Genomic DNA, 13,693 nt, shown 5'->3' with positions numbered 1-13,693 from the left:
TAATTATTCATTAATTTTAATTGACTACATCAAAAGGTTAAACAGGTACTGCATAATAGATCTGATAACTCATAGACCCTTTGCCAAAGAATTTACCGTTCAAATCTAAATGATTTAACAGGGGTATAATGGATTAGGGATCAAAAAAAAAGCTAACATTGAGCAGATTTACACTATATATGAAGGTAGCAAACATGTAGCATTTTTTCATGGACTCTTTTTAAAGTTACCAGGCATGACTGCTAGATATATAAAGCACACAGATAAAGGTTATTTATTTAAAAAACTATATAAAAGTGAAGACTTGACTGTCACCTCTTTCCCATTCCTGATCCTGCATTAGGGAAAAAATATGCTTCTATGCAAGGTATTTTTACAGCTGTGGCATGACAAAGCCCTATAAATTGAATACAAATCTTTGACAAATGTGGACTGACATAGCTCAGCTGCCTCTTAATTTAAACCTGTGCACGATTAAACTCATGATTCAAAATAAACTTGATTTAACCCTTCTCTTACAGGTTCACCAAAACAGACAATGTCTGCTTGAAATTTTATCATACGATCTTCAAAAAAGGGCCTAACTCTCAAAGTTCAAGTAACAGACATACAAAATTGTAAGAGATATAAAGAAGAAAACAGATTAAAAAAGCAAGGCCACTCACTGATTCAGTGTATAGAGTGAGGACAGGCCCTCATTTCCCCTCTAAAAAAACCTGCTACCAGAAAGACAGTGTGTGTAAATCTCAAAAAGCTCTGCCATGCATGTTAGCTTTTTTTTTGCCCCCATTCCTGCTTCTTTAATACTGTGCAATCAGATTTTCAAAAAAAATAGAATCAGGGGTTCTTTCTCTGATTTCTTGAAAATATGTAATTTGTCCAAAAAATGGAAATGTACAGTTTTACATAAGTGTTTTCAATTATTCATATGAACAATTAGTTGTTGCATTCCAAACTTTTCTTCTTCTCATCAGACTAGCCATCTTCTCAAATATTTCCAGTTATCAGTATCTGTTGCTATCAAACATCATGCATGATTTGACAGCAGACTTTTTTTAGTTTACTCCTGCCTTTTCCAAGGTTTCCTTTAAAGTAAACTACTGAGCTTGTCATCCAGGGCTGTTTGGAAACATATTAAAGACACACTGCAAGCATGTTAGAGACAGACCATTAGTGAGGATATATCCATACTAATTTTAAACTAGCTTGCTCGGGTACTGCTGCATTCAGAGCATGGCAGCATGGAGTTCAGAGCAGATTATTTTAACCTGCCAGAAAGCATTCAGGCAGCCATCTTTGCATGGTTGCACTTGGCCCACATTGTAGTGGCAACCATAAGAGCTAAAGACTTTCTTTTTAAAATGAAAACTGAGATTCTAGAGCATACAGAGAGGTCACATTATTGAACATACTCCTCCAGTTTGAGACCTACTTTTCTGTAAGATAATGTACTATATTTTGTCAAAAAGCTTTGGGGTCTGAACTCCCAAAGCAATCATCCGCTTGCTGGTTCTCACTTTTTGTCCCCTCTGATTCATGGGAGAATGTCCTAGGGACTCTTTAGAGAGGTAGGGGAAAAAAAAGGCACACAACAGCCCATTAAGCTAATGACCCTTAGCAATATTGGCTGCAAGTGAACAGAAATAATTGCAAAGTTTTCCAGTTAAGTTGTCATGCACAGCAGTTTTCTTCATGTTTGCTAAGAAACATTTGCAAAAGAGTAACGGGACATTGTTACGTGAATCATAAAGCAGTGGGTCTCTGCAGAGTGCATTGCCAGGTGGGTCACGAGCAGGCAAGATTAGGAACTTGGCAAATACAAAATCCAGTGAGTGCATGTACAAAGACAAAGCAGAGAGATTACTGTAGCCAGCAGTTAGACCTGATTAGACTGCCATATTTCAACAACTTCAAGGGTATCCTCCTTTAAACAGACACTTGAACACTTTGTCACTGGTTGATGAGCAATTCTTTGCAGAGCTCAAACTGTAAGAGAAGAACCAAGCTGTTTGTACCCTTCTTCTGTATGAGTAGGGCAGGAATGTACAGAGCCTAGAAGGTGACTGACTGTAGACAGGTGAAGGTGACACTGCGTATGTGGTCACTTAGGAAGAAAAGACTTTTAGTCAAGAATAGAATGATGTAAGGAAGACCACTGGGACGTGGGGACAATCAGATAAGATACAAAAGCCAGTTAATGAAGAAGAGGAATGAGACAGGAAAAAAGGAAACAGAAAACTCCACAAGCCAGGAAACATCATCCTGCCTTCCATTTTCCTCTGTTGCAAGCTGAATGCTGTTTTCCCAGTCCCCAAAGCTATTAACGCCTTCAGCTATACAAAGAGCTATACTTTCTCCAATGACCTCTCAAACAGCTACATTCTTCTGGGATGATGGAAATAATTAAATTTTAGCTGAATAAACTGTTACCTGAAGAATATCTCTTCTGGGAAAAGAAGTGATCTGTGAAATGATATTCCAGAGAAGATCACAATGCAAGACCCATGTTTGGGATAAAGTTTTTTTAATTATTACTATTATTATAACTGTACTCATAGTAGACCAAAAAAAGGAAAAAAAATCCACATATAAAATACATATGGGTACATAAAATAAATACAGATACATTACAGATCTGTAAATAAATACAGACCTCAAGATGGAGCAGGAATAGACAGGAGCTGCAAAAATGAACATTTGTAGGGAAAGGAATCATTCTTGCAATAATTAGCAGCAGGCGATGATATTTATCAGCTATGCCGTGTTTTCTTTCCAGAGTGAAGTAACAAGGGATTCCTACAACAGGAGGAACCAATTTGGTGATAGGAAAGTTAGGTGCTGACACTGCCCAAAAATTGGAGAAGCTAAGGACAGTTAACAACAGGAAGCACCTGCTCCTTTCCTTCTCCCCTCCACTTCCAAAACCAAGGAGCTGGCAGCCAAAAACCAAAAGAGAGCAGAAACCTGAGATCGGTTGGAAACTAGTTACCACCTGAGGCAGGAAAAGGAAACAGCATTCTGTCCAGCTGAAGGCAGAAGAGGACAAGAAGACTGTGACCATCAAAGAGAAAAGGACTGGCAAGAATTTCACGTAGCTAGGGATGTCCAGGAAACTGTGGAATAGTTGGTCATGGCATGGTGAGTGGTACAGGGCAAGGCAGAGACTGGCTGATGACTCCCTAATTCAACATATAAGACTAATAAGCATCCAKACAAAAGTCCCCAAAGAGAAGACAATCCTTGCTAGAGAAGACAGAAACAGAAATAATATCCTGCAAGACACAAACATTTTTTTGCAGAAGTCAAGCCAAGTATAGCTATGCAAGACAGGTTTTTGAAATCAATAGGACCACTCTACTGCTGCTACTTGTAGTAATAACACTGTATTATAAGCCTCTTCCTATATCACAGGCAACTTCAAATAACCTGAAAAAATGCTGAAAAAAAGAATGTCTAAAAGATCTTGTGACAAATCCTTTCTGTCCTGCAAACAAAATAAATGGTGTCCTATTTCTAGAATACTAAGCCACCACTATGAAACACGAGGCTTAGATGGTTAGACTGTCTCTGCCTCAAGAAAAGGGAAAAGCACAGTCCTCTACAGAACAGTCAGAAGGGTATTAAGCAGATAAAAAAAAAAGAGAGAAATAAAGGAGCATCTCAATAGTATGCATGCAGAGGTATTTGTCCATATTTTGTGTGTGTGTGTGTGTAAGAGAGAGAGAGAGAGAGAGAGAGAGAGAGAGAGAGAGAGACTGTAAGGGTGGGTGTGCATATTTGTTATCAATACTGTTTTAAATATATACACTGTTACATACACTGGTTTTAAAAGAATTTAATGGATGTAGGAGCATGAATCCCATTGAGTTTCAAAATATATACGAACTAATGCTAGTACTGAGTTATAGCCCACTCAGAGGCAAAGTTTGACCAATAGAATACAGCAACATGTAACTGTAGTGCAAGTAAAATAGTAAATTTTTGAAGTAAATTTTTTTGCTGAATACACTTGAAAAAAATCAAATGTCATTTGCACACATATATACACATGCACCCAAACATACTTCTATAAACCTGTATCTTTAATATACATTTTATTATGCAAGTATATACAAAGCATACATTTACACTGACATTGTAGCTCTTTGAAAGGGCCAGTTTCACAGAGCTGAAATAACTATAAATAAAAACCAGTTGGAAGAAAAAAATCTCAGTAGAAAAGTATGAATGATAACTAGAAAATATTTCAAAACATATTCCACACTCAAGATAAAAAGCTACACTGATTCAAAAATTAATCTAGCTTAGGAATGGAATTAGAGAGCAACAGTAAATGACAAATGAAAAAATGGGAAGTGAATAGCAGCAACTATAAATACAGAGCTTTAGAAAACTGCAGTGGAAAACAAAAAAATGCAAGGAGAGAGTCACAGCCAGCTAAGACTTTAAGAAGGTAGTATTTAAAAATGTATAGAACAAAAATCTTCCCCAAACTCATAATTACTATAGAGAAATGATAGAATTGTCTAAGATAATCAGAAAATACAAATACTCTCTTCTGTATCAAGGCAAAGTGACACAAAGTATTTCTGGCATCTAATGACACGTTTCTTTTCATTTCACACAAGTTAATGAGAATGGCAGATGACAGAAAGATTAATGTTTTTGAATCAGCAGTCCAGATACATTGCATCCAAAAGTTTTAAGAGAAGAGGTTTCTAAGTCTTAGAGTACTATGGAGATTCCAGAAAGAAACAAAATACACAAGAAGACTGTCAGCTTTATCAAAGAGCAGTAAGCGAAAAATACCTGTGGGTTATGATCAGTAATCAGTTGGATCTGAGCTTTATCATGATGGCAAGGCTAAAAGATAAATGCAAGTCTTAAACATAGGATGAAACTGCTGAATAGAAAGCTCCATGTGCAGGTGGAAGAGAATAAACTTGTCAGAAATAAATGCTAGATCCTTTATCCACATATAAGTAAGTTTGTCTGTATACCACAGCTAAAACCAAATATATCAGAACAATCAGAACCTATGATGATCTGTACCTGCTGAGGATACGGTGTATAAAATACAAGTGGATATACGTGTGCCAAATAAAAAGAAGGAGAAGAGAGCCAGATTTAATTCTATGATACATAAAATAGTTAACTGAGGACCTATTTGACATTATTTTGAGCTCTTAGTTATGATTCTACAGCCCCCTAAGTTATCACACTGAAAAGACCGATGAACATAGCATAAACAAAACACAGTAAGTATGTGCATTCTGTATAGAAGTTCTGGCAACATTTCAAGAATTTGAAACTCACTGGAGTATTTACTCCATATGCTATATATATTTTTCCACACTTTCTTGCATGTATACCAAAAAGTCTTCTTCCTATAAGTCTGGAAAAAAACCACAGTCTTTATAAAATATTACTAATCTTTCACCTGATTTCTTAGATGTTTGCTGTTTTGATCCTTGACTGAATTGTGATTGATTCAATGAAAGCTTGCTTTTACTGCTACTGGAACACAAATCTGTCTTTTGGCTTGTCTCCTGAGGGTCTAATTTTACTCTTTTAGTTTGGATTGCTTCTGTTTCAGTAAACTGTGAGAGCACATTGCTCTTTGCATTTCTTTCTTCTTTGTTTTTTTCAGTGCCTTCTGTTTGAGTTATTTCAGCAAACACTCCTTCATCTGTTGGTTAAACAAAAGAACTTAGAATATCTTACAGCACAACACTCAGTAATTTCAGAAATAGCAATTGATATTAAAAGTTACTGTCAAAATGACCATCTAGTCTAGGTTAAAATATCTCTGCAGTAACTCACTCAATTTTTGAAAATATTTTTAATATAATAAATACTTCATCCACTATTCACTGCATATTAATTTATTGAGATTGAATTCAAGAGTTCAAAGATTTTTTGTGAAAACATGGCCATTATTGTTCTTCAGTATTTAAAAAATTAAGTTATTAAGAATTTCATTCTAATTAATGTAATGAATATTGTGGTTGCATTTTGATAAATACAATTGGACTTGCATGCAGAACAGCCCCCAAAATACAAATCAAAAAGTAGTTCATCTGGCATGGTAGACTATACTACAACCCCTTCCATGTTTTTGCCATTTATTTATGGTGATATACATACTCTAGAGAGCCACAGTTGTATTTTTTTTAAATATAAAATTTATGAGTTTCTTGTGAGCATTCTTTAAACTAATTATTTCCAAACAAAACAAGGCATCTGTTTTCTGGGACATTTCCTGCTCTGTATTTTGCATAATCTGAGAAGAATAAGGAGACTTCTTGTCTGCATTAATACCAAAATGCAAATCTGCTTTTTGGTTGGTCTCCTGAAGATCCTGTTTCTTTCTTTCAATTTGAAGTGCTTCCTTTTCATGGAGTTGTAAAGCTGTAGACCCACTCTCTGAACTGCTAGCATTTTCAGCTGTCTCAGTGAGAAACCCTTCAGTACTTTCTTCTGCATTAAGCAGGAGCCTCCTTCCCTCCTCTGGTTGTTGAGCTTTTTGTTCAACAGCGCTTAGCACCGCACTGATACAATTTATGGGACTTTTGGAAACACTTTCTCCATTGGTAGCTGCTAAAAGTTCATGTGCTAACAGTGTTTCTGTATTTGTTTGAAGTGTTTGTTCAGTACAGTTGGTTCCCTCCTCAGATACATTTGTATAAATGTTTTGCATCTCATTTGCAATAGACTGTTGCAATATATCTGTGCTGTCTGAACCACTAAGATTTGCACATGATGATTCTGACTCATTTATCTGTAAAGAAATCTCTTTGCAACAGGGGCAAGGAGAGTTTTAAACTTAGAGCCGCTCCATTAATTTTGTTTCCATCAACATCAGATTTAACTTGATTTGTCAGGTTTTTCAAAGAAATAATTTGTTCTGAAGGTATCTTCATATCAGTATTTAGATTCCTGCCAGTCAAGCTGTCTTTGTTACTCTGCTTGAGACTATGTTGATCGCTATCGTAACTCTTGATTTCCTGCTGTAATTTCGAAAGTGATACACTGTGAGATGAAGTCAAAGAAAATATTGACTGAGAATCAGGTTCTGCTAAATCAGTAGTCTCAGAGTGCTTCACAGGCATTTTTTCTGCAGACACTGATGATGTGGGGCAATGTAAACTAGTCATCTCCTCCCCTATGACGACGGAAGTTGCTGTGCTTCCACCGGTTCTTTTCTTTTCTTCTGTAAATGGATTTTCATTGTTACCACTATTGAACCCATGTTCCTGTTGCATTTCTGTCTGATTTAGCAAGCTCAATTTTCCTTCAACATCAACTGTGCTGCAATAATTATGATCAGAAACATCAACATTGAAGCCCATTTCATTAGGTCCAACATCAGGGAAAACTGCTTTCTGTATTTTCATTGTTCCTTGGTTTGTAGAGGGACATAAAGAAGATACATGTGTCTCATGTTTATTACCTTTCTGAGTAATTTTACTCTTGGCGGCAGCCTCTGCCATATCAATAACAGATTTCTTTGTCTTTTTTGAATCTGAATTTATATCTTTCGAATTTTCTTCATTCAGTCTTCTGCCATCCAAATCCTGAAGAACTGTATTTTTTGTATATGTCACCAAATTTGTTTTTCTGCTTTGTTCATTTTTAGCAAAGCCTTCCTTTGATGCCTTAGTATGATCATGTTGAACTGTGCCATCTGAGTTTAATTCTGTCTACAGAATAACACATATAATTCATTTCACTTTGTGATAAACTGCTTTATTATATACAGAAAGAAAACTGCTCTATTATAAAATCAGTTAATTTCTTCTGCTTGTGCAGTTTTTTTAAGACAGCAGGAGAGAGAAATTAAAGAACTGACAAGCATACATGTAAAACTGTAAAAATTAATGGGTGAAATCAAAATATTACTGAAATGCTTTACATTTTTATTTATTTCTGAAAATTTATCTGATTTCAATTTGACATTCTGCCTTAAAAAAATTAAATCTACTTCATTACCATGGTCATATACCAGAGTTGCAATTGCACACTTCTGGGAAAACCTCTCTGCAATGATCTTAGCAAATTAAAAAGAAGAGAAAATAACACAGCAAAAATAGGAATAACTAATTATTGACAACTTTGCAACAAAACTGCTCTAATGGCAGATGACTACCTAGAATTCTCCTATTGATTACTTTGTATCTAGAGATAGAATCAGAGCACAAACATAGCAACAACTAACACATCTGTTAAAAGCCTCAGTTATACAGCTATCAGTAATATGTTTTCCCAGTTAAGTGTTTATAACACTTTCTATTTGGAGAACGTTCTTTGTCAACAAATTAATGTTTTAAAGTGTAATTTAAGAGTAGACACCATGGAAGCTGTTATAGCACAACACTTCTAAGGACACTGTAGGTCATACTACCGTGAGTAACAGTGACATTTATCATAACCACATAAAACTTTAGCAAGCAAGAAAAAAGTATCTGTGCACTGCATTATGCATTTCAGGTATTACCAGTTATCAGTGTTCAAAGTGGAGAAAATGGGAGGGAGAGAATATAGCTTTAAACTCTGTGAATGCCAAAAGCTGCTGTGCTGTACACAAACAAGGTACAGCCAAGCAGCTAACCACGGTGCCTTGCCTTCCTGTGAAGCACCAGCTCCCACACCGCAGCGGGGTCTCACAGCAGACTTGTGCAACCCCTGTGCAAGGCAGAGCCTCCCTTACCCTTTCCTATAGAAACCCAGCACAACCAACCTATTGCACACAGGCAAGAAGCAGTTATTCTACCACTACGGTTCAGGCAACAGCTCACAACTTCAGTCAGGTTTCTGCAAGTACAAGGCGGCACCAGTGTACCGTGCTTGTTGTAAATTATCTCTGCAGCATTTGCAAAAGCTCAACAGGAACCACTGCCATGGGAGGCAGCTGATTGCCTCTGTCTTGCCTCTTCATGAGGCTGCAGCTATATGAGTAAGCATCAGCAACTCTTTGCCTAAGAATTTGCACAACGTTGAGTACCACCTTGCTTCAGTCCCTGCTGGATGGGTATTAAGCATTTAATATGTTATGTGCTATTTTTGAAACACATTTCAGAAATACTCTTCTGGTTTAGTTTACTGAAGACTCCTAACAAGCCCATAACAGTTCAGCATCAAATTAACATCAGGGGGATTCCCTGTAGAGATGTACCTGGTGCAGATTTGTATCTTCTAAACTTTGAGCACTTAGCATACTCTCTGCATCCTCTCCAGCTGAAAAGAAAATGAAAGACAGAAAGAAACCAGTATTGACAAAGGACCATAATTTTTTTGCTGTATACATATTGGATTTTGTTTCCAGAATCTTGTGTGAATAGTACCTACCACATGTAGCTAGCTGGAAAAAATAGCAAGGTCTAAGGGTTTTATTACAATACAAAACACATAAACATATAAAATACATATTAAAATCTTGGGGCTTGATCTTCATTGTAGAAGGGAACTTGCACAAACAAGCAGAGGAGGGAGTAAAATATGACTTTATGCTTCCAAATTCTTCAGAAGATTAGTGACCTGGGCACTTCTTTTTGAAATTTAGAGTAGCTACTACATTTGTCTACTTTGTAATAGGCTTCCCTGATCCCACAGAGACTTTTCTGAAGTCTGCAACACATGAAACAATAACCTAGCTTATATCTGTCCCTGTATAGCACACTTGGGCAGGGAAAGAAACAGAGTAGTTACAAGCCAGGTCACCACTAAGAAAAAAGGCAGGGATATTCCCCAGTATCATTTTAGTGCGTTATTGGTGGTTTGCTTTAGCCTCCCAACTACCCTCTTTTTGTGCTGACAAAATGGCATGAAAAGAGCAGAGCAACTACCAAGATCTGACCCTAGATCTTAATATATTTAACCCATGCAAGTCTATGCATTTAGTTCTGGCCAATGTGTTCTTAAATCTAGACAAGCCACACCATATCTGCAAAAATCTGGCTCTTCCCCCTTTGTTATTTTGTACCCTGACATGAACCCTAACCCCAGCCCTAAGGCTAGCCAAGCAACCCACACTGGAGCCAGCCTTAAAATTAACAAGCTTTGCACAGTATGGCAACTCTTCCTCTGCCACTTCTGGGAATCCTACACGCCAGATGTTAACTCCAGCCCTAGGATTGATCTTAGTTCAGTGGACCCTGCCAGTCCTCATCCTAAATCAAGCAAAATTGCCTAGCTGTCAAGCACTGAGCAGGCCAAATCCTAATCCAAACCATAACCTTGAACATAGTTTTAGCCCATCAATCTCTGTCAACCCAGACTTCAGAAAATCTAGATGACCCTTGGCGGCTGCAGCCCTAACCTCTAGTCACAGGACCTCCCAGGTACAGCAGCCTCTGACAGCCTAACACTGATGTTAACCTTGATTCCACTTACACTTGAAGCCAGAAACTGCTGCGCACTCCTTACAGCCCTGACTCTAAACTTATCCTGGGAACTCCTTCCAGATTTAACCATACCACAACCCACATGGGCTCATCAGTGCCCAACAGATCTAATCCTAACTCTAATCAAGGCTTCCTAGTACCCTTGTGGCACCTCTTTGTGCCAGCCCAGCCCCTGACCAAGCAGCCCCTTCTGAATCTTCTTCTCAGCTTAGCTCATAACACTGTACGAGATCCAGCTCTAACCTTAGCCTAAATGTTCGCTTACCTATCCCTTGTAAACTCAGCCTTTACCATAGCTCAGCTAAGGTAATACTACCCCTAAACTGTAGCTTAATCATAGCCCCAGCCCTAGCAACAGAAGTTAAGGATAAAGCTTAAGCAGTTAAGGTTTAGCAGCTCCTAAGATCTAGATCTAATCCTAGCCAAATGCCCTTGCAGGCTCCATTTTTAAACTTAATCTGATGGTTCCTTCTAAACCCAGTCTCTATGCCAGTTTAGAGCCAAATTCTATCCTTAGCTCTAGGCCACACTACAGTCATAGCCCAGCAAGTCCTGCCATGCCCCATCTTACATTTAAATAGGCAATACCTGTTGTGCTTCACATCTTCATCTCAAATTTAAAGGTAGCTCTAGCCAAAGAAAAAGCCGGACACCACTGTCTTATATACTTTGCCAATGTGCACAATTGTGCTGGTTAAGGAGTGCTCACTAGAACTCAGGCATCAGACAGTGAAATCCATGGAATTATTAGTTGTAATTAAGGAAATATAGTGAAAAAGACTTTTTGAAATTCTCCATTTAATAGTGACAAATATGCCAGAAGAGTTCATTCCTACCTGATATCTCTTCTGAATCTCTTCTTGATTTTGCTATATAGCTTTTAAGTAGTTTCCTCATAGACTGGTCAGAAGCTTCTTCTAATGCACACCTTCCCATCTCATCTTTTAATAAAGGATCAGCTCCATACCAAAGTAATAACTCTGCCAACTAGAAAAATAGGTTTTTCACATTGTTTCTCTTCTAACAGTATTTTCCATACTCCTTCCTTATACAGTCTTCTCTCTGATGTACTCAACAACATGAACTACTAGAAAGAAATCTAAGGCCTGTCCCAAATAATCCCTCCCTATACCAGTTAATACATCCCAAGCATTCCCTTAGATGCATCATTCTCCTAACATCTTATTCTTTTAATCTTTATAAACTGGTTCCAGCGATTAACATGATGCCAGTCTTAAGCCAAGGTCTCAGAAAACATAGGACAGGATTCATCTTCCCTAAGCTCTTAATTGGTGGAAAATAACAGGCAATTTTAGGGTATGAGTCAGCTTACCTATTTAAGATGCCTACTTTATGAGGAAATAAATTGTGCTCTAGGTGTGCCTATTTTTTTCTTGCAACTACAAATGCACATTTGGCCAGATGAAACCCACCCAGAGTGGGTATATTCCAAACTGGAATATACCTCATAATGACCTTCTTTAACTGCATCTTGTAATGGTGTTATTTGTTCACTTCCTCTAGCATTAACATCAGCTCCTGCTTTCAAAAGCTCGTTTGCTATCCTATAAAGGCCTTCCACACTTGCTTCATGTAGTGCAGTCCAGCCTATGACAGAGGAAAACAGGCAACTGAAACTGAACAGGAAACTGAAAAGGAAATTTCACATTTGGATAAAATATTTTGTAAAAATTACCAAGCAGACGATCTAAAAGTGCCAGCAGGATTTCAGAGATATACTAAAATGCTAAAAATTGTTGGATTTTACACTAAGTTGTATGAAGAAATGTGTATTAAAAGCTACAAGGGTTGGGAGATCTCATTCTTTTGCCAAAATTTGCACTTACTGAAGAATCAGGTGCTGTTATAACAATATTAATTTTAGACTTGATAGTTCTGTTGTGAAAGAAGAGAATAAAAATTATCCCACTCAAACCTTAGTAATTTCTTCCTGAATAAAATGTATATGCTCTTTTAAGCAGAAGATAATTTTTCATGATGTCCTTTTATCTACTAGGCCATGGTGAAGAGGGTAAGTAAGAAAGGAGAAAATAAAGACCTGGAGCTATGTATATGGCAACATGCTTCTATCTTAGCAACACATATTGGCAATTAAAAACAGTAGGGCAGCATCTCCAAAAAATGGCTTTTAAGACTATCCAAAAATGGTTGGAGTTTCCAAAGAAAGCAATGAAAAATCCTTACTGAAATTCCATGTCCATTCCCAGCTCTATGGAATAAATCAAAACATCATCTTTATGACCCACAGAATGATTCTACCTCATGAAAGTGGTACTGAGGAAAATAAAACGTGGACTGTAAGCCTTTGAATTGGGCTTAGCATCGCCTGGCATCAGCTCTTTGAATAGTCATTACATGACAGTATTTTGTAGGGTGAGAAAAGGAAGTGAAAAAGACAAGGGACTTTCCAATCCCTATCCTCCAGCCCCAAACCACCATACCCTCCGGAAGACCATTATGATGAGCAACCTTCCTCTTCAACCATCTCCCACTACAGGAGGTTATCCAGGCCTAATCCACGTACTAAATATAGATTTAAATCTAGATTTAAAAATAAATTAAATTATAGATCTATTTACTAAATATAGATTGCTTATTAAGACTGTTCTGCCCTCATTAAGTGAAAATCTCTAATTTTGTCAAAAAGAGAAGCAAACTCCCGAGGCTCTCTTATTCACCACCCAACCTGAAATAATGTATATATGTACAGGAATTGGTTTATTATGGGCAAAGTAGGCTGCATTAGGTTGCCAAAAACCTTTCTACTATAAGGTGTTGCTCTTACTTGCCTGAAACTCATCTGTTTTAACCATACTGTCTAATACTGTCAGTGCTTCAATATGAATACTTTTAACAGCATCGTCTATAGAATATTTTATTTGTATTTTATAATGCCTTACAACTATTTCATTAATAAACTCTAATAACTTCACATTTTGGAACAAAAGCCTGAAATCTGGTAAGGAGAGGGGAAAGAAGTTTCACTTGGTGTAAGATATGGATAATTACCAGTGGAGGGCATTAAAGGAAGACACAGGGCACAGGGACAGAATATAATCATTTGAGTAGTAATTCCCAGCCCATGAGATGAAAGCACATTTCAAAATGGCACAGGTCTAGCAACTCTACTTCTTTCTGATTCCACCTCCCTCACTAGAAAAGAAAGAAGGAGGGTCAGGTCAGCCTCTCATCTCTTCAAGGAGTTCAGTAAAAGCACGTTTTATGCAGCTGTGTTCCTTTCACACCAAAAGATAGCGGCCAGAGTCTGA

General features: G+C 37.4%; 1 protein-coding gene across 1 annotated transcript in view; it reads right to left on the bottom strand.

Moving 5' to 3' along the window:
• Positions 1 to 5,584: 5,584 nt before the first annotated feature.
• LOC112961815 (receptor-interacting serine/threonine-protein kinase 4-like) overlaps positions 5,585 to 13,693 on the bottom strand; it is a 30,711-nt gene continuing 22,602 nt past the window's right edge. The window contains exons 10-13 of the mRNA XM_026057393.1: positions 11,869 to 12,011; positions 11,240 to 11,390; positions 9,176 to 9,237; positions 5,585 to 5,689 (exon numbers count right to left, since the gene is read on the bottom strand). Of these exons, the coding sequence (XP_025913178.1) occupies positions 5,666 to 5,689; positions 9,176 to 9,237; positions 11,240 to 11,390; positions 11,869 to 12,011 (380 nt within the window). The 3' untranslated portion in view covers positions 5,585 to 5,665. The remainder of the gene's footprint in view (positions 5,690 to 9,175; positions 9,238 to 11,239; positions 11,391 to 11,868; positions 12,012 to 13,693) is intronic.

Source organism: Apteryx rowi, unplaced genomic scaffold (assembly GCF_003343035.1).
Source record: "Apteryx rowi isolate R43461 unplaced genomic scaffold, aptRow1 scaffold_139, whole genome shotgun sequence".
In the NCBI taxonomy this organism is placed as follows: domain Eukaryota; kingdom Metazoa; phylum Chordata; class Aves; order Apterygiformes; family Apterygidae; genus Apteryx; species Apteryx rowi.
The sequence above is the reverse complement of the archived record's forward strand: the minus strand, read 5'-3'. Positions and strand labels throughout refer to the sequence as shown.